General features: G+C 39.3%; 1 protein-coding gene across 1 annotated transcript in view; it reads right to left on the reverse strand.

Moving 5' to 3' along the window:
- Positions 1 to 4,034: 4,034 nt before the first annotated feature.
- LOC118329494 (pantothenate kinase 3-like) overlaps positions 4,035 to 17,868 on the reverse strand; it is a 25,128-nt gene continuing 11,294 nt past the window's right edge. The window contains exons 2-8 of the mRNA XM_035663707.1: positions 17,091 to 17,237; positions 16,520 to 16,725; positions 15,529 to 15,782; positions 14,465 to 14,641; positions 12,875 to 12,998; positions 10,582 to 10,707; positions 4,035 to 10,398 (exon numbers count right to left, since the gene is read on the reverse strand). Coding sequence (XP_035519600.1) covers positions 10,339 to 10,398; positions 10,582 to 10,707; positions 12,875 to 12,998; positions 14,465 to 14,641; positions 15,529 to 15,782; positions 16,520 to 16,725; positions 17,091 to 17,237 — 1,094 coding nt within the window. The 3' untranslated portion in view covers positions 4,035 to 10,338. The remainder of the gene's footprint in view (positions 10,399 to 10,581; positions 10,708 to 12,874; positions 12,999 to 14,464; positions 14,642 to 15,528; positions 15,783 to 16,519; positions 16,726 to 17,090; positions 17,238 to 17,868) is intronic.

The raw sequence follows: 17,868 nt of genomic DNA on the forward strand, positions 1-17,868 counted from the left end.
GACCCACCCACTATTTCCCATCCTCGAAAAAGCACAAGATCCTCTTTTCTCACCACAGCATGGAAGTGTGTTTTCACTATCTCATTGAAAAGGACCCCAAACAAAGGCTAAAGGCCTGTGGCTACCGTAAGCAATTAACAAGCTTCGATCATTTTACCCCCCCCCACCCCCCCGACAAAGCAGTCAAAGTCAAAACCAGTAGGTTTATGGAAAGTGCTGACAAAACAGTACTGTGCCGTGGAGGATCTTCACAAACAATAAAAAGTGAAACCCAAGTAATTTGTGGAGAACGTTTGTCAAATAAAACACATCTTAAAGTAGCCACAAATGACTCTTTGGTAAGCGATTTAGATTTCAACACTCGCTAAAAAAAACTTCCTCTCCAGTAAAAACCATGTATATCCAGACATGTTGATTGACTGTCTGGGATAAAGGATGAAAATTATCCTACTTATTAAACTAAAGAAACATTTGAACCCCTCATGGATTATCTTTAAAATGCACGTTCACAACGCTGAAAACAGGGTTGTTTTTCTGAGCTCATGAAAATTGACTCTTAAGAAATCCCATGACACATTGGTGATCTTATAGAATATGAAGCATTGCTGTAGAATAAACTACCCAACAATGTATAAATAAAGATAAGCTCAAACCTAAACATCTATCAGTAAAATGTGCCCTACACATTAATGCAATAACAATATTTAACCAAAAATGTCCGGCAGAGACCATTTTTCTGATAATACTACTTTTAATACTTTCACTTAATGTTCTGAACGTAGGACTTTTACTTGTAGAGGAATCGCAGTGACGTATTGCTGTAGTACTTCTACTTCAGGAAAAAAGAACTGGACCACTGCTGCTTGTTTGATTTGATAGTCATGCCCCGAGCCTAAGCTCCACACTACTGGTGGAGTAACTGGTAAGTGTTTAAAATGCTTGTGAAACATCTATGAATCAGTAGGTGTTTCCATTTGAAAAGCTCAGGCCTTCACACCAGCTGTGCCGTCTTTGCATTTCAGCTACATGGTCTGGTTTGGGGCCATTACAGGAGCTCGAAGAACATAGACAAACAAACAGTGTGTGTTCATGTGTATTGATAAGAAGGTTGGAAAGGGCAGAGAGTCCTCAGTTAGAGGACAGCAAACGTTCAATTAGGAAATAAAGCAATAAAAGGAACACGTAAAACTTATTTCAAACATAAAAAGAGAATAGATTTGAAGAGCAAGCATATCTGTGCTGGTGAAACGCATGCACCTGACCAAAGGTTTCTGGCAGCTTTTTTTGCTTTATCATCTGTCTCAAAAAACCTTATCTAGTCAAACTAACAGGTTGTAAAGTTTGCATGTGTGTGTGTGTGTGTGTGTGTAGGTGTGTGTGTGTCCTCTACAGAGAATTCCCCTCTTGCTGCAAAGTTAACTGGCACTTAGCCATGAAAACAGGAGCAGAGTTTACTCAGATTCACTGAAAGGTGTTCACCACAAGCAATTAACTCCAATGGCCATAAAACATGTTTGCACATGACATTCATCTGAACATAGATCCCTAAAACGGATTCTGCAGCCTACAAATAGTATATGTAGACCATTTATTTTCTAATTCAACACATAGGTACAAAATATTCTGTGTTGTTTTGTATGATAGAAACATATTTACCTAAATATTAAGAAGAAGAAGAAGAAGAAGAAGAAGAAGATATACTTGGAATCCCCAATGGGGAAATTATTTTTTCACTCTTTTTGTTTAAACACACACACACACACAGGGCTTATAGACATGCAAATGTGGAGAGATGGCGAGGTGATGATGGGCTGCCACGTAGCAGCGCTCCTGGAGCAGTTAGGGGTTAGATACCTTGCTCAAAGGCAGAGCACAGGAGGTGGAACCAGCTGCCAGTCCATACTGTGGTCCGTGCTGGACTTGGTTCCGAAGCCAAGTTCCTACAGACCGAGCTCCTGCCCCCCCTTAATTGTATAATAATAATTAATTATATTGACTATACTTCAATTCATTAGGTGAAAGGACCACAATGGAAATGATAGTTATTATTTTTCTAACTTTTTTTTGTGTGATCCTCCCCATTTTCAATGAATATGTGTGTATTTGTCGCAGCGTTGGATGAGGTAGGCGATATATATTTTCAGATCAAATCGAGTCTAACCAAAATATTACCAAAGGAAAAAAAAAAAGACATGCACGCAGGGGGGAGTAACACATAGACTTTTAGAGAACTTGCACCATCGTTTTAAACAAGATTTAGTTTTTTTAAAAAGAACAATAAAGTGTGCGGTGACTTACATCAGCTCGCTGCCGGCCTCTGCTCCTCTGTCACCGCTTCATGCCTCAAACACACAGGCGATCACAACCGCTGCAGCCGCTCCTGCAAACACCCCGAAGGTGCTCTGCGGCCCCACGGCGTCCGCACCCTGAAGATAAGAGGGGAGGGAGGGGGGGGAGGAGTCCCTAAATATTCCCACCGGAACTCTTTATGTGTCTTCATACTAACGCGGTCCCTTTTCTTTTATTGATACATTGTATAACAATCCCATAATAATGTTGCGTTATACAGTGCAGCCTGTTACATGATAGCCCTGTGCACTCTATCTTTACCACGGGAGATAAAGCAATTAAAAAAATGTGATGTTCAGCGTCTCCTGTAATAGTCCTACAAAGTTTTTTGACATCGTCTGACAACTTTAAAAAATAAAATAAAATAAAAATCCTAGTTAAGAAAAGCCCATTCACGTAATACTGGTGTGGAGAGCCGTACTAACAATGGGCAGTAAAGGTGAGTCAAAAAGAGAGGCTACATAATGTTAGATATATTTAGGCTACTTAAACTCTGGAGAGTTAAAAGAAATGTTGCACACGTTCCTTTGTCCTCCAGTCAGCTGATAAAACACGTTTATTTTCTCTTTAGCATTTGTTAATCATCCATACACCGCAATAAAAGCACTGTAGGAGCCATTTTAGCCAACAAGCTAATGCTAACAAATGAATAGCTGATGAAAGTTAGCTGCAGCTAGGTAGCTAGCTAAAACAGTTGTTGGATATTTACTATTGTTTATTGACTCGCTTCTTTTTATATTTCCATACAGCCTATATCTACTCAATTTAAAATACATGTTCTTAGTTGAGTGTCTTTGTCACTTGATGCCATAGTCCACTACATTTAATACATATGTTGTACTTATTTCACAGTCCATTAACATTGCTACTAAACATATGATGTATTCAGTTATGTATTTTTTACAGACCAAACCCAACAGTATGTGAAATGCCAACTACAACAGTGAAATACACTGTTACTAATGATGGAGTTTCATCATTAGTAATATAATAGTACAATAGTAATAACAGGGGCCATTGGTCTGCATTGAGTACATTTAGCTAATAATGTACTTTCAGTGTGCTACTTATACTTAAGTTACAGGGATCTGAATTTAGTATATGAAATTCTGAAATATTAGGCCTATGTTCCCACATTTCTAGGACATTTTCAAAATTAGGTCTTGTGTTCCTACATTTCCCTTAAATTTAAGCCTCCCACAAGATTTTTAGGGTTAGGGTTAGAAATGTGGGAACATAGGGCCTAATTTTGAAAGAAAATCTTAGAAATGTGTGAACATAGGCACGCTCCCCAGGACTCCATATGGTGGCTTGTACATGTTAGTCTGACTTAAATCTAGCATTATGGGACTTTTTCTACACAGTAGCATGTTTGTAGTAGCTCTGACACATGCCTATAGTCTTTCTGTAGTTTCTCTTTAGATTAATGTTTGCATCTCAAAATTATTCTGATACTATATGCTATTGGATTATATTGTCAGTGCCACTTGAGACTAATCTGAGTCCCCAATTCATTTACACACCATCACGGGTTCACTGTTACTTAAACCAACGTCAACTGTTGAGTCAGTCAAATCTTTCTGCTTTTTATTCTTCATGCGTAGGATTTTAAGCTGCCATAAACTTAGAAATGTTAGGTCTTCCTTTTCTTTCAGTAAAAACACAACCACAACACATTTCTCATCCAGTTTTAGTTTAATTCCTTTTTAGAAAAAAAAAATCTCTTCACTTCAGTACATATGCATTGCACAAGGCAGAGAGCTGTTTTCTTTTTTATAGTCGTTTTTTTTTTTCTTTTTAACCCTTTCTGTTTTCAAACCAGAGTTAAAAGAAGCAGCAGAACTGATGCTAACAACCAGCACTGGGCTTCCCAAACATCTCACACACAGATCCAGATCACAGAGGAGCTGACGTGAACGACCGGCACTGAAATCCAGCAGACAGGAAACAAACGTCTGGATGTAATGAGTTCAACACTTACAAGTGCAGACGAAAGGTCTAAGTCAACATACCACGTCCCCTTTAGTTCTCAACCATCATTCAGACTAACTGTGACATATTTAGCATGGTTATTTTTTAAATCAAATTAAAATAGACCTGAATGGAATTGAGAAAATTATAGTCACATTTAAAAAAAAGATCAGATTGGTGGATTCAGGCTTACAATGAATGTCAGAAATTTTAGACAATCACAGAAAAAACATCTAGAAATGTATCTAGTCCTAATGAGCAAAATCTCACCAATCACATACCACAAAGAGGTTTACACAGACTCCTAAAAGTTTTTTTTTTTGCGAGTATTATTTATCACAGCTCTGGTAAAGTTGTTGGTAAGGGTATTAAAGCTGCAGAGGAAAGTGGTTTGTTTCCACGTGTCTTCTGTCTGCGTTGGGATTGTAAATGAAGTGCCGAGTCGTGTTTTGGGAAACCTGACCCTGAACAGTTGAACCAACTTTATCAACAGACAGATTGCTGGTGCAGAATATATCATATTAATATTATTTACAAAATCTCTGTACAATCAAATACACAAGGGTGAAAAGGTCTGTCCTGCCAGTCAAGCATTCCAGAAGACAGTTTAAAGGCTGGATGTGTTCACGCAACAGGATGTTTGACCAGATTAGGAACCTGTGAGGAAATCCTGAACGCTTTAGTGAAGTTGTGTGGAAAACACACAGACAAGTAAAAGGTCAGAAGGTCGCTCTGACTAGTTTGGTCTGACAGCAACAAGGTGTTCACAGTTTGGCATCCGTCCTAAACTAACACTGTCAAAAATAAAAGGAACATCGTTCACAGAGCTTCAGCCTATTTGAAGTAGTTTTCATCATTCATCCGACAAGATGCAAAGTTTGGATGAGACGAGTGTCCGCCACGACATTCAAAGATATCTAGGTATGTTAAAGTTTCTTATTGTATGTGTCAATGACCTCTAACACTGAAAAATCATGCTTGGTACGCTCCTTTTGGTTCATAATCTGGCCTAAAACATCCCGTTGTGTACATCCGCCTTAAATAGTGTTAACAACTAAATCAGCAGGACATACTTGGAGAAATTCTCTCCGTCAAGATTCAAACAGGATTTCTAAGAGGGGAAAACTAACAGGGTTGCATATCTTTTTTTTTTTTTTGAAAAACATTTACAAACAAGTCAAATCAACTCTGGTAGCTTTAGAGAAGAGGTGAGTGTATTGAAAGGGACAAAGAGATCCATGGATGAGTTACTGCATAGCCTGTTGGTTAGATTTCACTATGGATGACGTGAACATTTGCAGTTCGGTGGGCTCTTTAAGCCACAGCTCCTTACAGTACTGAGGAATACATACTGATCTGAGGACAGGTGGTCCCAGTGGGAAATGAACCCTAAAAAGAGTGTCGCTGAGGTTCAAACCCCAAACTCTTAAAATCACATCTCAGACTGTTATCAAAGCAGACAAACACCCACATTGTTCACTCGAGAGAGAGAGAGAGAGAGCAGAAAAATCACTGCTTAAGAGTGAGTTCACTTAAATGCTTTATACTGTATCTGCATGGTAGTTGCTGAAAATGTTTCAAACACTTAAAAGATTTTACAAAAATGTCAACTACAGTGCGAGATGTGATACTGCTGTGAATGATGGTGTGAAGACTTTCAGTTCTAGCGAGTTAATTTGGTTTTTAGAATCAAACACACTGAAGCTGCAGCAGTACATTAGCAGAATAATAAAAGGTCCAAAAAGTATCCGAACCATTATATTCCCATGCTAGACTGTATTAGTTGAGTATGTAAATGATGTTATAACTTGCAATTGCACCATCACTGGAAACATAAAAGGTACACTTTAAAATGAACACCTTTAAACGTCATCTATGTTATGCAGAGACCATGCATCATCTCAAACAGTTCCCCATGTTCTCAAATGTATGTCTTCATCTATCTATTTCCGAAACCACACAGCACTGACACCAGCACTGAACCTCTGTGGAGCAGCAGATTGTAAAATGAATACAATAAATGTTCCTTCTACTTCGGTGTTCACCTGTTTTGAGATAAAAGGTTCTGCAGGACACTGATGATGTGTTTGAAAGGGTACCACTCGCAGTGAGACTCGGATCTGTTTCACAAGTGCTGCAAATCACAAAAGGCTTCTTCAGCCTGACAGAGCATGATAGCAGGGATTTACATTTCAAGGAACAATCACACTGGTTCTTTTGTGCCAACCAAAAACAATCAAACCAAGAGATTCAGTACAAGAGTATTTTCACGTGGGAAAAACACATTAACGCACATTATTAATTACTACTGGCCACAAAAAAAGAGAAAGAAAACAAACAAGATAGCAATAATAAAAGGATACACCTTTTAAAAATGTTCCCAAACCAAAAACAGAATTAAAAGAACGGTTGGGGAAACAACAGTTTTCCAAATTCCAGTTCTCACTGTTAATGATCTGTGGTACCTAAAGAATGTTGTGGCTTTTCAGATGAGCAAATTTTAGTACCAAAACCATTGCCGTGGTAGTGGATGTTGACATCCTTGCACTACGGACACCCTCGAGACTAGCAGGTGAGTTGTGAATGCCGGACAGCGTGTTAACTGCAGTGAATCTGTTACAGTATGATGGCAAACAAAACACCAAAAAACAAACAACAGACACAGAAAGCAAGAGTGAACCTCAAACGTAAAGACGTATCCGCGTGCACGATGTTACAAAAACGCTGAGGTGAGGTTCAGCAGGTAAGAAACTGAAATTAAAAATCATACAGGAAATTGAAGGGCACAGACACAGTGTAACCAGGGTAACACACAGTGAAGGCAGCTGATCAGGGGGGTTTCAGATTAAAAGAACGGGTGGCACAAGATATCCAACACCAGCCTGATTTTAAAAGTTGAGTGGCACCTGAGAGGTGTGAGGCCACTATTGAACATGACGGTATCCAAATATGAGTTGGAACAAGGCAAAAACAACTGAAAAAAAAAACAGAAGAAGAACCGTGACGTCACACCTGAACACATGCAGGATCGAACACGTTATGATTCAATGAATCCAGAGGAAATGGTGGCAAAAGTCCAGAACACTCCTCAAACAGTGTTTCACCAGTTTTACTTTTAACACTTGCATTAGTGTTGACATTTGGATTATAGAAGCCTTTTATAGGCTGTTACACTCAATGTATCCACACTATAAAAATACTCATTTTTACTTTTATGACACATGAATTACAGAGGACCCACTCTGTAAAGAAGGGATTATTCTGTTAGCTGCTGAGTTTCTGTTAGCTGTTTTATTTCTGTTCAATCTACAATTTGCTAACATAATTGCTGCAAAGGGTGCATATTCAATTTCACAGCAAAACGTTTTAAATGTTAGTCTTTTGTGAGTGGCTGATGATAAAAACTTCCGTTTAAAATATCAATTTCCAAAGAACGATGTGGCCTATAATCCAACTGCCCTATGTATCTTTTAACACATTTAATAAACAACTAAAGAAAAAAAGAAAAGCGTGTAGCAGCGAACATGTTATTTGTCGGGGTCAAAGTGTAGGCCATGGGTACATTATGTGAAGAGGAGAAACGGTTGATTTTGTCAAAGACGTACAAAATACTTGCACAACATGCAACTAGCTGATAAGGATTTTAGCCTTGTTGTTATACTGAAGGTGAAAAAAAAAAAAAAAAATCCAATGTCCTGAACTAACACTTGTACATCAGGCTCAGAAACAAAGAAAAATAACTAACCCAAAAGTGTTGGTAGTGATGGTTCGGAGGTATTTTAACAGCAAATAGTCCCTACTGCAAGAACTGAGTGATGGACGTGAATTACACAAAGAGTGATTCCAAAAGGGAAAAAGCACAGTTTCTCTGCTGGAGAGCAAAGGCATGTAGACAGTGGTGCTAAATCAATAAAGCAGTGTACAGCGGAGACTGCACCGTCCAGCTTCACAGTTCAGCTGCGTTGACATTAAACAGAGATGAAAGGCTGTAAAGGTCCAGCAGGGTTTGCTGAAATTAATTACAGGCAAACCTATCCCCTAGGATGAGTTGTGCATGTAATTTACTATTTCAACTCCCCGAAATGGTTGCAGATAAGATAACATTCCTTTAAAAAGTGGCAGGAAGATCTCCACTCAGAACATTATTACAGACAATTCAGGCAAGCAAGGTGGCTTTCTATCCTGGAATCTCAGGCTTTCGCTAAAATTTGAAAGATCGTTTTCAAGTATTTGGTAAATACACAATGAAAAAAAAAGCTTGAATCCCTTCTAGGGTGCACATGCTAGTGTGGATATGGACTCAGGCTGCCCTGACTATAGACAGAGGCATGCAAACTGTTGATGTTTGTGCCACACTTTGCATGGGTGTAGTAAATCAGACACTTAGTCAATCTGGACTGTGGGAGGAAAAAAATTAATTCCCCCTCGGGGACAAATAAGGTCTTGAAATCTAAAAGCTCACCTAAGCAGCACTTTGTCATGCACAATAACTGTACCATTAGACAGTAAAAACACTAATCTAATCTACAGTAGGTTAACTGATTCTGCTGCTAGCAAATTTGCATTAGTGTATTTTACATGAGGGGCAACTCTTTGCTAGAAGCATCCTGGTCCCCATTGTCTCCAAAAAGGTGATACCGTTCTTCTACATCTGCATCTACAACAGGAGTGCTGAACCTTTTTAATGCCAGGATTTGCACGGAGCAAATTTAATCTCGGCCTGCGTTAGCTCAGCCTGAACACCTCATTAAATCGCACTGCAACATCCAAACAAGGCAGCGGGGTGGAAGAGGAGCCGGGGGGTTAAGGGACAGGCCCTGCTGAAGTGTCTTTGAGCTAGACATGGACAGACAGGGAAGGGCGACAGAAAAAGAAAAGATGGTTCTCCACAGAGAGAAAAAAAAAAAAAAACAATCATCCCGTTGTATTTCACAAATCACAAACACAGGTCGATGAGCCAGACTGAACTGTAGTTGTAGTGATCCTAGTCAACAGAAATCAACAACGCACACACTACTTGTGTACATCTGTTGGAAGACAATGTCTTGGTCCCATCAGCTAACACTAAACTCAACAGGTTAGGTATGCATGCGTGGCAATATGGTGTTGTTAATGTTGTTTACATGTAGGCAGGTGGAGGAGAGACAAACAAAAAAGGCCATGTGCAGTGGAGCAACAGAAAGAATCTGCTTCCCATCTGAGTTGAAGGAGGCAGGTGCCATACGAATCTCAACAGGATTTGGCTTCAGTGCACTCCTTAGAAGACTGGAGCATAACTGGGCAACTTTTTGTGCAACAAAATGCCTCCCAAACCTTAGCAACTGCCACAACGGCTGTTCAGCTGCAGTTTGGAGCTGGGTGACCACCAGCTGTAGTCTTGATGGTCTCCCACTGACAACCAGAAGTTACCGAAGGCTTCAGCTACAGCCTGTCCGTCTGCAGTCTGGCAGATGAAGGGGGGAGGCAGTGGTGGTCAAATGATGTTTCTGTGGTCGCAGAAAAGGTGGTAAAGATGACTCATTGAGGAGTAACTTCATTTCTGTGCAGACATCCTACCTCAGAGAACTGTTGCACAAATAGTCGTCCGGGGTACCACAGCCTCCAGGACATAATGCTACAGTAGCTATTCACACAAAAATACACACAGTAACAAAAACACTAAAAAGACTGTGCTTCCTGACACAGGACTGACTACAGGAATCAACAGAGGCGATTACAGGAAACCATAAATTAAAGATTACAATATTAAAACCTCTATGATAGGGGGACTCTGTTAGGGAAATTTAGGAGTTGGATGTTAGAGGTATCATTATTTACAAGAGTTAAATTATTAAAATGGCTTTTCTCAGTTTCTGTTTCTCTCTTTTAGTGTTCCTTTAGCGGCCTCTGTGAACGAGACCTTTAAGCAGCGTCAAAAGTTGATGACGTCACAGCATCGAGAGTTGATGACATCACAGCGTTCAGGGGTACATGACATCATCTTGTCGAGGTGTTGATGATGTCATGACATTATCTCCTTCACGGGTCCTCTGTTGTCTTGAGCAGCTCCATCAGCGCCCCGACAGCTCCAAAATAACCCTGGTGCAAACACACACACACACTTTTTACACATACTGGAGTGTTGTTTATGTGTTATGTGGGATATTAGCTTAAGCTTGAAAAGACAAGAGGTTTGAGTCTTCCTCCTGACTTCTTTCAGCTCTGACTAGAGGTCCTCAGCTTGATTAAACTCATCCTACAGTTGATTAGTCGAGTGCTCACCTCGTGTTCCAGGAAGAGGGCTCTTAATTGTCCTTTAGACCAGAAGTCCATGGCATAGGCTAGCAGTTTTGTGGACACTGTGTTGATTCGAAGGAAGTTCCCAACAAACACCACACGCTCAATTTTCTGATATGAAGAGAGACGCAAAAAGGTAAATTAAGAGAAATCAAGCCCCATTATGTGTGTGACCACTATGTCAAATGCGGTAACAATAAAATATATTCATGTTTAAAAATATGAAACGCTGATGTGTCTTGGGAGCCCTTAGGCCGATCATGAACTGCAACATTCCTAGTTCATGTCACAAATGTTGCTCCACACATTTAGACTACACTGATCGCACCAAACAATAGTGTTCACTGCTCTTTTTTATGAAACAGACACTATCTGACACAGATATAATGATATTCATAAAATCTGTCTTTAATTACATTCATGTATACAAATAATTCTAGAGTAAGTATAAACAGTCACAAAGTGAACAAGTGCTTAAGGTCATGAACAATTTGACAAAGAGTTTACGTTAAACACATCAGCAATTAAAAATGCAACATATCTTCCAAACCACATGGTGGTGCTGGAGAGCTGATGAACTGGTTACCAGTAAATCTTTTGTTCTACTAAGGAAAAGACCTAATGGTCTTTACTACTGGTGACGCGTAACCTCCACTGCAAGGACAAATCAGCTACCAACCAAATGCTGATTAAATGTGGTATTACACCAAAAGCTTTCAAAGTTGCAATTAAGCCAGAAAAAAAATCATACAACTGCTAAATGCTGCTATGGAATATTTTAGGCGAGTGACCAGAAAATGTAAAAATAAATTTGTAAATGTAAAATGAGAAAGACAGTGACAGTGGGAGCTTTACATTCACAAATTAATACTTATACTTCACCTCCAGTTTGACATCCACAGTGGGAAAAAACTGCATTGAAAGAGTAGTCTCTGCATATTTGGCAATGGGTTATCTAATATTATCTAATGTATTGTGAAAGTCCTGTAAAATTACAAGAAACAGCCACAGTGGAAAGGGAATTTTGGTAAATTGCAAATGGATAAAACACTGTGAGCAGTATTATAAAAAGGTTCCTGCTGTTAAGAAGATGATTGTTTGTAACAGAGCTTATCTTCAGGCTGTGAACTGCATGTGCACTTAGAAAAGATGAGTGTGCGTTTGTTTGTTGTGTGGCAAATACAGGACTAATTGATAACCAATCTTCAGGTCATCTACCCCTGATAGGATGGAGGTCCATTCCTGTCCACAGCCAGAGGAAAACACTAGTAGAAAATACTTTTCTCGTGTAGGTATTTGTTTAACCTACACAAAACAATTTCTTACATCAATATTAAAGATGATTAAAATCAAAACTGGACCTACAGATTCCATACCAAAATCCCAATTTTAGCCCTTAACGCTACAGACGGTGGAGGTGTGTGCATGTCTTTGCTGCAGCTCTGTGTGCAGTGATAGCCCTGTACAATGCTGCTTGATCGCCATGCCACAAGGCAACACTGTAAAGAAGCTCACAGCACCCAGAAAGACTCCAGGCTGACCCTTTACTCCATGTTTGAGCGTGGCTGCTTTTAAATCCAGCTTTAGCTCCATTTTTGTTTTGTGTAACTATTTACTCATGAATTTCCATGCATAAACTATTATTCTATTAGATCAAACAGCTTTTCTTTTTGTGACACACTCTGTGCCATTTAGCACCCACAATCCCAAAATTGACTGAAAGCTCATAGTTGACTATTTTAAACTCATCGCCATTCATGCCAGAGTTTTGAGACACCAACAGCTGGAACAAAATCAGTGTAAAACTGAAAAAATAATCTGTCTTTAGTTTCTCTGATTAAGCACTTACTACAAAACAACAACACAGACCTGGGTAGAAATAAAGAAGTCATAATAATAATAATAATAAGAAATAAAGTTGTAAACTGTGAGTGTGCGTTTGTATCTGCAGGTGCATCTGTGGGTTTAAAGCATAACTTTGACTGACTTTATGTTAGTCATGCTGAGTGGCTAGAAAATCTCTAAACCCTGGTCATTGTATATGTGCCTGTGTGTTTAGAATTATTTCAACACGAACACGTGCCAATGGATCACGCTACTGTTGAGAGCAACTATAACCGCTCATGTGTTTGTGTATAAGTATTACATAAACTACACATGCCTGTTGTGGATATTATTCTGCATGATAGTGACCAAAACCCTGTGTGTGTGTGTGTTGTGGTGTTTGTGTTGTGTGTTGTGTGTGTTGTGTGTGTTGTTGTGGTGTGTGTGTGTTTACCTCATTGACAGCACACATCCGTGCTATGGATCCGATGTTATTAGTGATGGTGACCAGTGTGGCTCTGGCCAGGTCTTCCTTACTGATGCTGTCTCGCTTCTCTTTGCTCATCATGTGACCAAAACTATAACAGACCATATGAAACACAACATATAAATAAAATATGTAATTTAACAACAAACATAAACACAGGCATCCTTTCCTCATTTGGTACTATTCAAGTCTGATATACTCTTAGCAAATTAACTGAAAGAGAAGAAAAAAAAAACAGGCACAGAGCACACATGAGCCTCTGTAAATGTCACAATAACCTTCAGAACAACAGTAAACAGTAACTTCAGTAAATTGTAGGTGTTTAGGGGGGTGTTTTTCAATAAATGACAGAAAGGAACACCATGACAAGAAACAGCGATTATAATCTGTGATAAAATCTGTTTTTCACTTTGCTTTATGGATCAACCTTTGAACACAGAGCTGCAGGTTTACTGTACACATGCTAAACCCAGATTAGAGTGAGAGTGAGTTCTTGCGTGTTTACCCTATGGCATTCAGCTGTTATTTTATACACCCGTACTATATTTGTAGTTTGTTATTTCTGTTATGGACTGCATGTGTTTGTGCAGCCATACATTCATACAGTGCAACAAAAACAAAACTAAATTAGCAATTTAAGCAGATTCAGCAAGTTCCAAGCTGATTTCATCCACTTCACATTATTAGTTTAATAATTTGCATCAAATTACTTAATTACGCTTTTATTTTGTTATGTACAGATACATTTCAGTTCATCAAACACTGATGAGAATCACCATTTTCCAAATTAATTATAAGTCGCCAGTTAAGGCCAAATATTCAACTTTTTAATGTTTTTTTTTCTTCAATATACCTCACCCACAGTATGAGAAATATATTATTCACAGCCACTGCCAATTCACAGTACAGTCCTGCCTACCGACAGTATAACTCCCGTCACATCTCCTGTCAGTTCAAGTCCCTACCACAGTGAGAGTCAGTGGAGGAAGTGATGTCAGCTTCTGGTTCAAGTTTAGTCAACTTCTCTAGAAGCACAGAGCATCAGAGCATGCTAGCAGTCATTTTGCCCTGCGTCATTCTACCCACATCCATATTTATATTAAGCTTTATGTTTGGTTTTATGACAAGAGCTGGGTTGCAAAGGTTCATAGCCTACTGTGCATCGCTCTGTGTACAATGAATCAACTGACATAACTGGTTATTTTAGCCATCAAGGGGCAGCCTTAATTTACTTACAGAAATTTCAAAAAAGATGTGATTCAGGAGGGTTTTAATGAAAGAAACTGTTGATAAGGACACTGATCTAATCAACATGCAGACGGGCTGGATGTGTTGTCTTTAGGAAGGTTTTGTTTTGTCCCATAGCTCTTTAATATGCCACAAATAGTTTATTCTTCAGCATCACATACAACAGGTCAGGGAGTTTTTTCAGTATAATTACAACCGTTTTATTGATGTCCCTCGGTGTATTTAGCATTCAAATGATTAAGTATCTTGCTGAAATGAACTGGGACAACATGGTGGACTTTCAGGTGACAAAGCCATCATCACACTCACCTAGATGCAACAGCGGAGCCCTGTAGGCCAAAGCGCTCGTAGTCTCCTCCGTAGATATCTTTCACCAGTTTATCCACGTTGGTAGAGTCGCCCTTGCTGGCCATTTCCAACGCCTCCTCGAACGTCTCGCACCCCGTCAGCAGACAGCAAAGGCCCAGGAATGTACCACCTCCCAGACTGAAAGAGGATAAAGCCGGAGAGAGAGAGAGTGAAGGAGACAATAATAGAAAGAGCACAGAGAGGATGTTAAAAGAGGGGAATAAAGAAGAAGGGAAAGAGGATTAGATGGAGAAGAAGGGAATACAGAAAGATCTACTTCTGTCTTCAGCTCTAAAATCTCTTCCTAGTACTTCAATCTCTTACACCATTATTCAAGAGTCACTGGAGTTCTGTTAGGGCAATCTCTAACCTTTTAATAATCAATAAATAATAAAATACTAAAAAATAACAAGATATGGAGAGGGAATAAACAGGATTAATGTTAACAGTTAAACACACACAGGTTGGCTGACTGAACCATGGCTGGCTCAACTAGTTTAAGGGGTGAACTAAGTGGTGGGACAAGGATCATGAAAGCTTGGTTCCCAAATGTTAATAACATGCCCCAAATTTAAAAATGTAACAATAACTCGGGAGGCCCACTCTTTTTATTTCCAATTGTTTTCAATAGTTCTCTATCTAATCACAACCTAGTCCTACAGTTACATAAGTACTAAGGTACACAATGTGATCATAGATAAAAAAAAATGGCTGGAATTTAGACAACTGATTCTGGCCTATCAGGCGGATCTACTCAAGCTATAAAAAGTATTAAGCCACCTTCACCTTTTGCACATATTCATTCACGCAAAACAACTTCAAGTTCAAAACTCACTGATTTATTGAAACAAACCAGTTTTGAACTCAATATTTAATCTTAACTACTTTAAATGTTTTAGTATTAAGACTTTATAGAGTGACTTTAACTGATGCTGCTCTAGAAACAATATTTAGTTTTAATTAAAATACTCAATTCTAATCCAGTTAAAATCAACCAAGCTGACATGTTTTTCAACCCTCCTCACCTGGTCCCAGTCACCCGCTTGTAGTCGTTCTCAGAGTACACGGCCAGTATGGAGACCCCGGAGCCAATGTTGACCAGCAGCATGGGGAAAGGGTTGTCCAGGGTGCAGGGCATCTTCACACAGCTCTGGGTGTCTGATGGGTTCTGGAAGTAGTAGCCCTCCGGGTGTCCATTGAAGCTCACCCGGTCAACGTAGAGCAGACCGCGGATCAGGCAGTCCAGTTCGTCAAGCTTCAGCAGCTCCAGGTCGGCCATCTGCAGCACAAATGGAGGAGGGTTAAAATATTGAGCGGACACCATTTTGGCTGCCAAACACAATGAAAGGGGTTTTAACTGTTCAAGATATGTTAAAGTAAAAGATTATCACATTTCTTGGAAGCATTCATTTGTCAGTTTTATGAAGTTAAAATGATTTTCAAAGCACTTAAAGACTCAAGTGTGCTTAAGGTCTTAGTTCAGCTCATTTCGTGCTGCAGTGCCCAGGGAGAGTTCTCGGAGAAACAGCTACTGAGACAGGCATCAAATGCACTGAACTGCAAATGCATGAACTTCAAGTAATGTTTAAGAATCACCAGAAATGTATAGACATCCTCAATCAACTTCAAAGACTGCTCAAATCAGATTATAACGGGTGAGAACTTTGATTCTGTATACTGTAAATGAGACAGAGCTTTTAACATGGCCTAGTTAGCATGATCAGTGATTGGGGCCATTACTTTCTCAATTAATCATTTGGTCGATAGAAAGATGCCTAACGTAGTTATCTATAACTGAAAGTCTCGTTAAGTTTAAAGATTTACAATTTAAATTCTCCCATTTGAGAAACTGGAACTGTCAAATGTTTGGAGGGTTACTTATAGTTATTCCATCCATTATGAAAATAGTTGCAGATAAACTCATTAATGGACTAATCAACTTATTGTTACAGCTCTCTCAGTTACCAATTGTTTTACTTAATGCGGATCAGACATTTTCTCTGGCCATATGCTCACCGTTCTGAAGTCATTCTCGAACTTGTACGCGCCACCTCCAGTGGCACAGAGTGTTGTGTGCAAGCTGGAGAAATTCTTGTCGTGACCCATCTGGATGAAACGGGGCATGGCCTGTGTTGGGAAGCGGATAAAGTGCAGGTTCCCCGTCCTGCCGCACATGGTCAGGTTCCTCAGCTCCAGGTGGACGTCACGGACGCCTGTTTTACCTGAGTGAGGGAGGGCCAATTTTTTGAAAATAGGATTCTGGCCTGATGTACTCATACCGACTAAGTAAAACACACTCTACTAAAAGCTGTGATTAAAGTTCATCTGCACAAAAATGTTATTTCTTTGTGTTGTGGTGCTGCAAAGCTTCAGTAACTTTAGAAGGTGAATGGTCTGCTTGAACTGAACCTGAAGCCAAGAAAAAAAATTCAAAAAATCTTAAGCAATACATTAGCGACACATATGGTAAAAAAACACCCTAGTATCTTCTAGTGTCCCTGATCTGACTTTCCCTGCCTTAGATACGCACACAAGTTAAGAGATGCAAGTATGTGGGTGTGACCAATGTGTGTGTGGGTAGACATACCATAGGCCACGTTTGAGGTGAGGTAGCGGCGGATGGACTTGAGGTTTTCCACTTCCTCCTGTTCTTCCTCTGCAGTAATGTCAACTGGCTCAAAGTACACCAACTTGACCAAGGTGCCACCGATGTCCATACCGAACCAGGGAAAGGCTGGAAAGGTCAATGAGAAAAATTCTAAATAAGCTTTTTTTTTCTCTTAAAAACAAGATGTGACAAAACCCAAGATTTTACTGATGCAAATAATCAATATCTTTAAAGTTGATTATTTAGCTGAAAAAATACATGTTATACAGAGCAGTATTCAGTAGAACTACATTGCTGATTGGCTTAGAACTACAACAGTCGATTATTGATTGAAAGAAAATGAACTGAATGTATTTTTATATTTCTATATTGATGGTTTTAGCCATTAACATTTGCGTTTATCTCTGGGATTTTGACTGACGCTCGAACATTACAAGCTATTTAGATAAACCAATTATAGTGGCTGTTTTTCACTTCTATAAAAATACAATTAATTGAGAAAATATTTGTCAGAAAAATGAATACTTAAAAATTGCAGACCCAGACTGGAGTCTCTGCTACAGTGACAAGCAACTTATGTCACCTGTCTGATATGAATGGGTCCAACCTTTGCATGCATCATCTGCTGCATCAAAGTGGTATTAACAGATAACTGTACTGCACGGGCAAGGTGGACAGGAGAAAACTGTGTGGTCTGGATACTTAGTAGGGTAGAACATCGAGTTCAGCACAAAAAAAAAAAATAAAATCACAACCG

The sequence above is a fragment of the Morone saxatilis genome, unplaced genomic scaffold (assembly GCF_004916995.1).
Source record: "Morone saxatilis isolate NCDOM2014 unplaced genomic scaffold, NCSU_SB_2.0 Contig19, whole genome shotgun sequence".
In the NCBI taxonomy this organism is placed as follows: Eukaryota; Metazoa; Chordata; class Actinopteri; family Moronidae; genus Morone; species Morone saxatilis.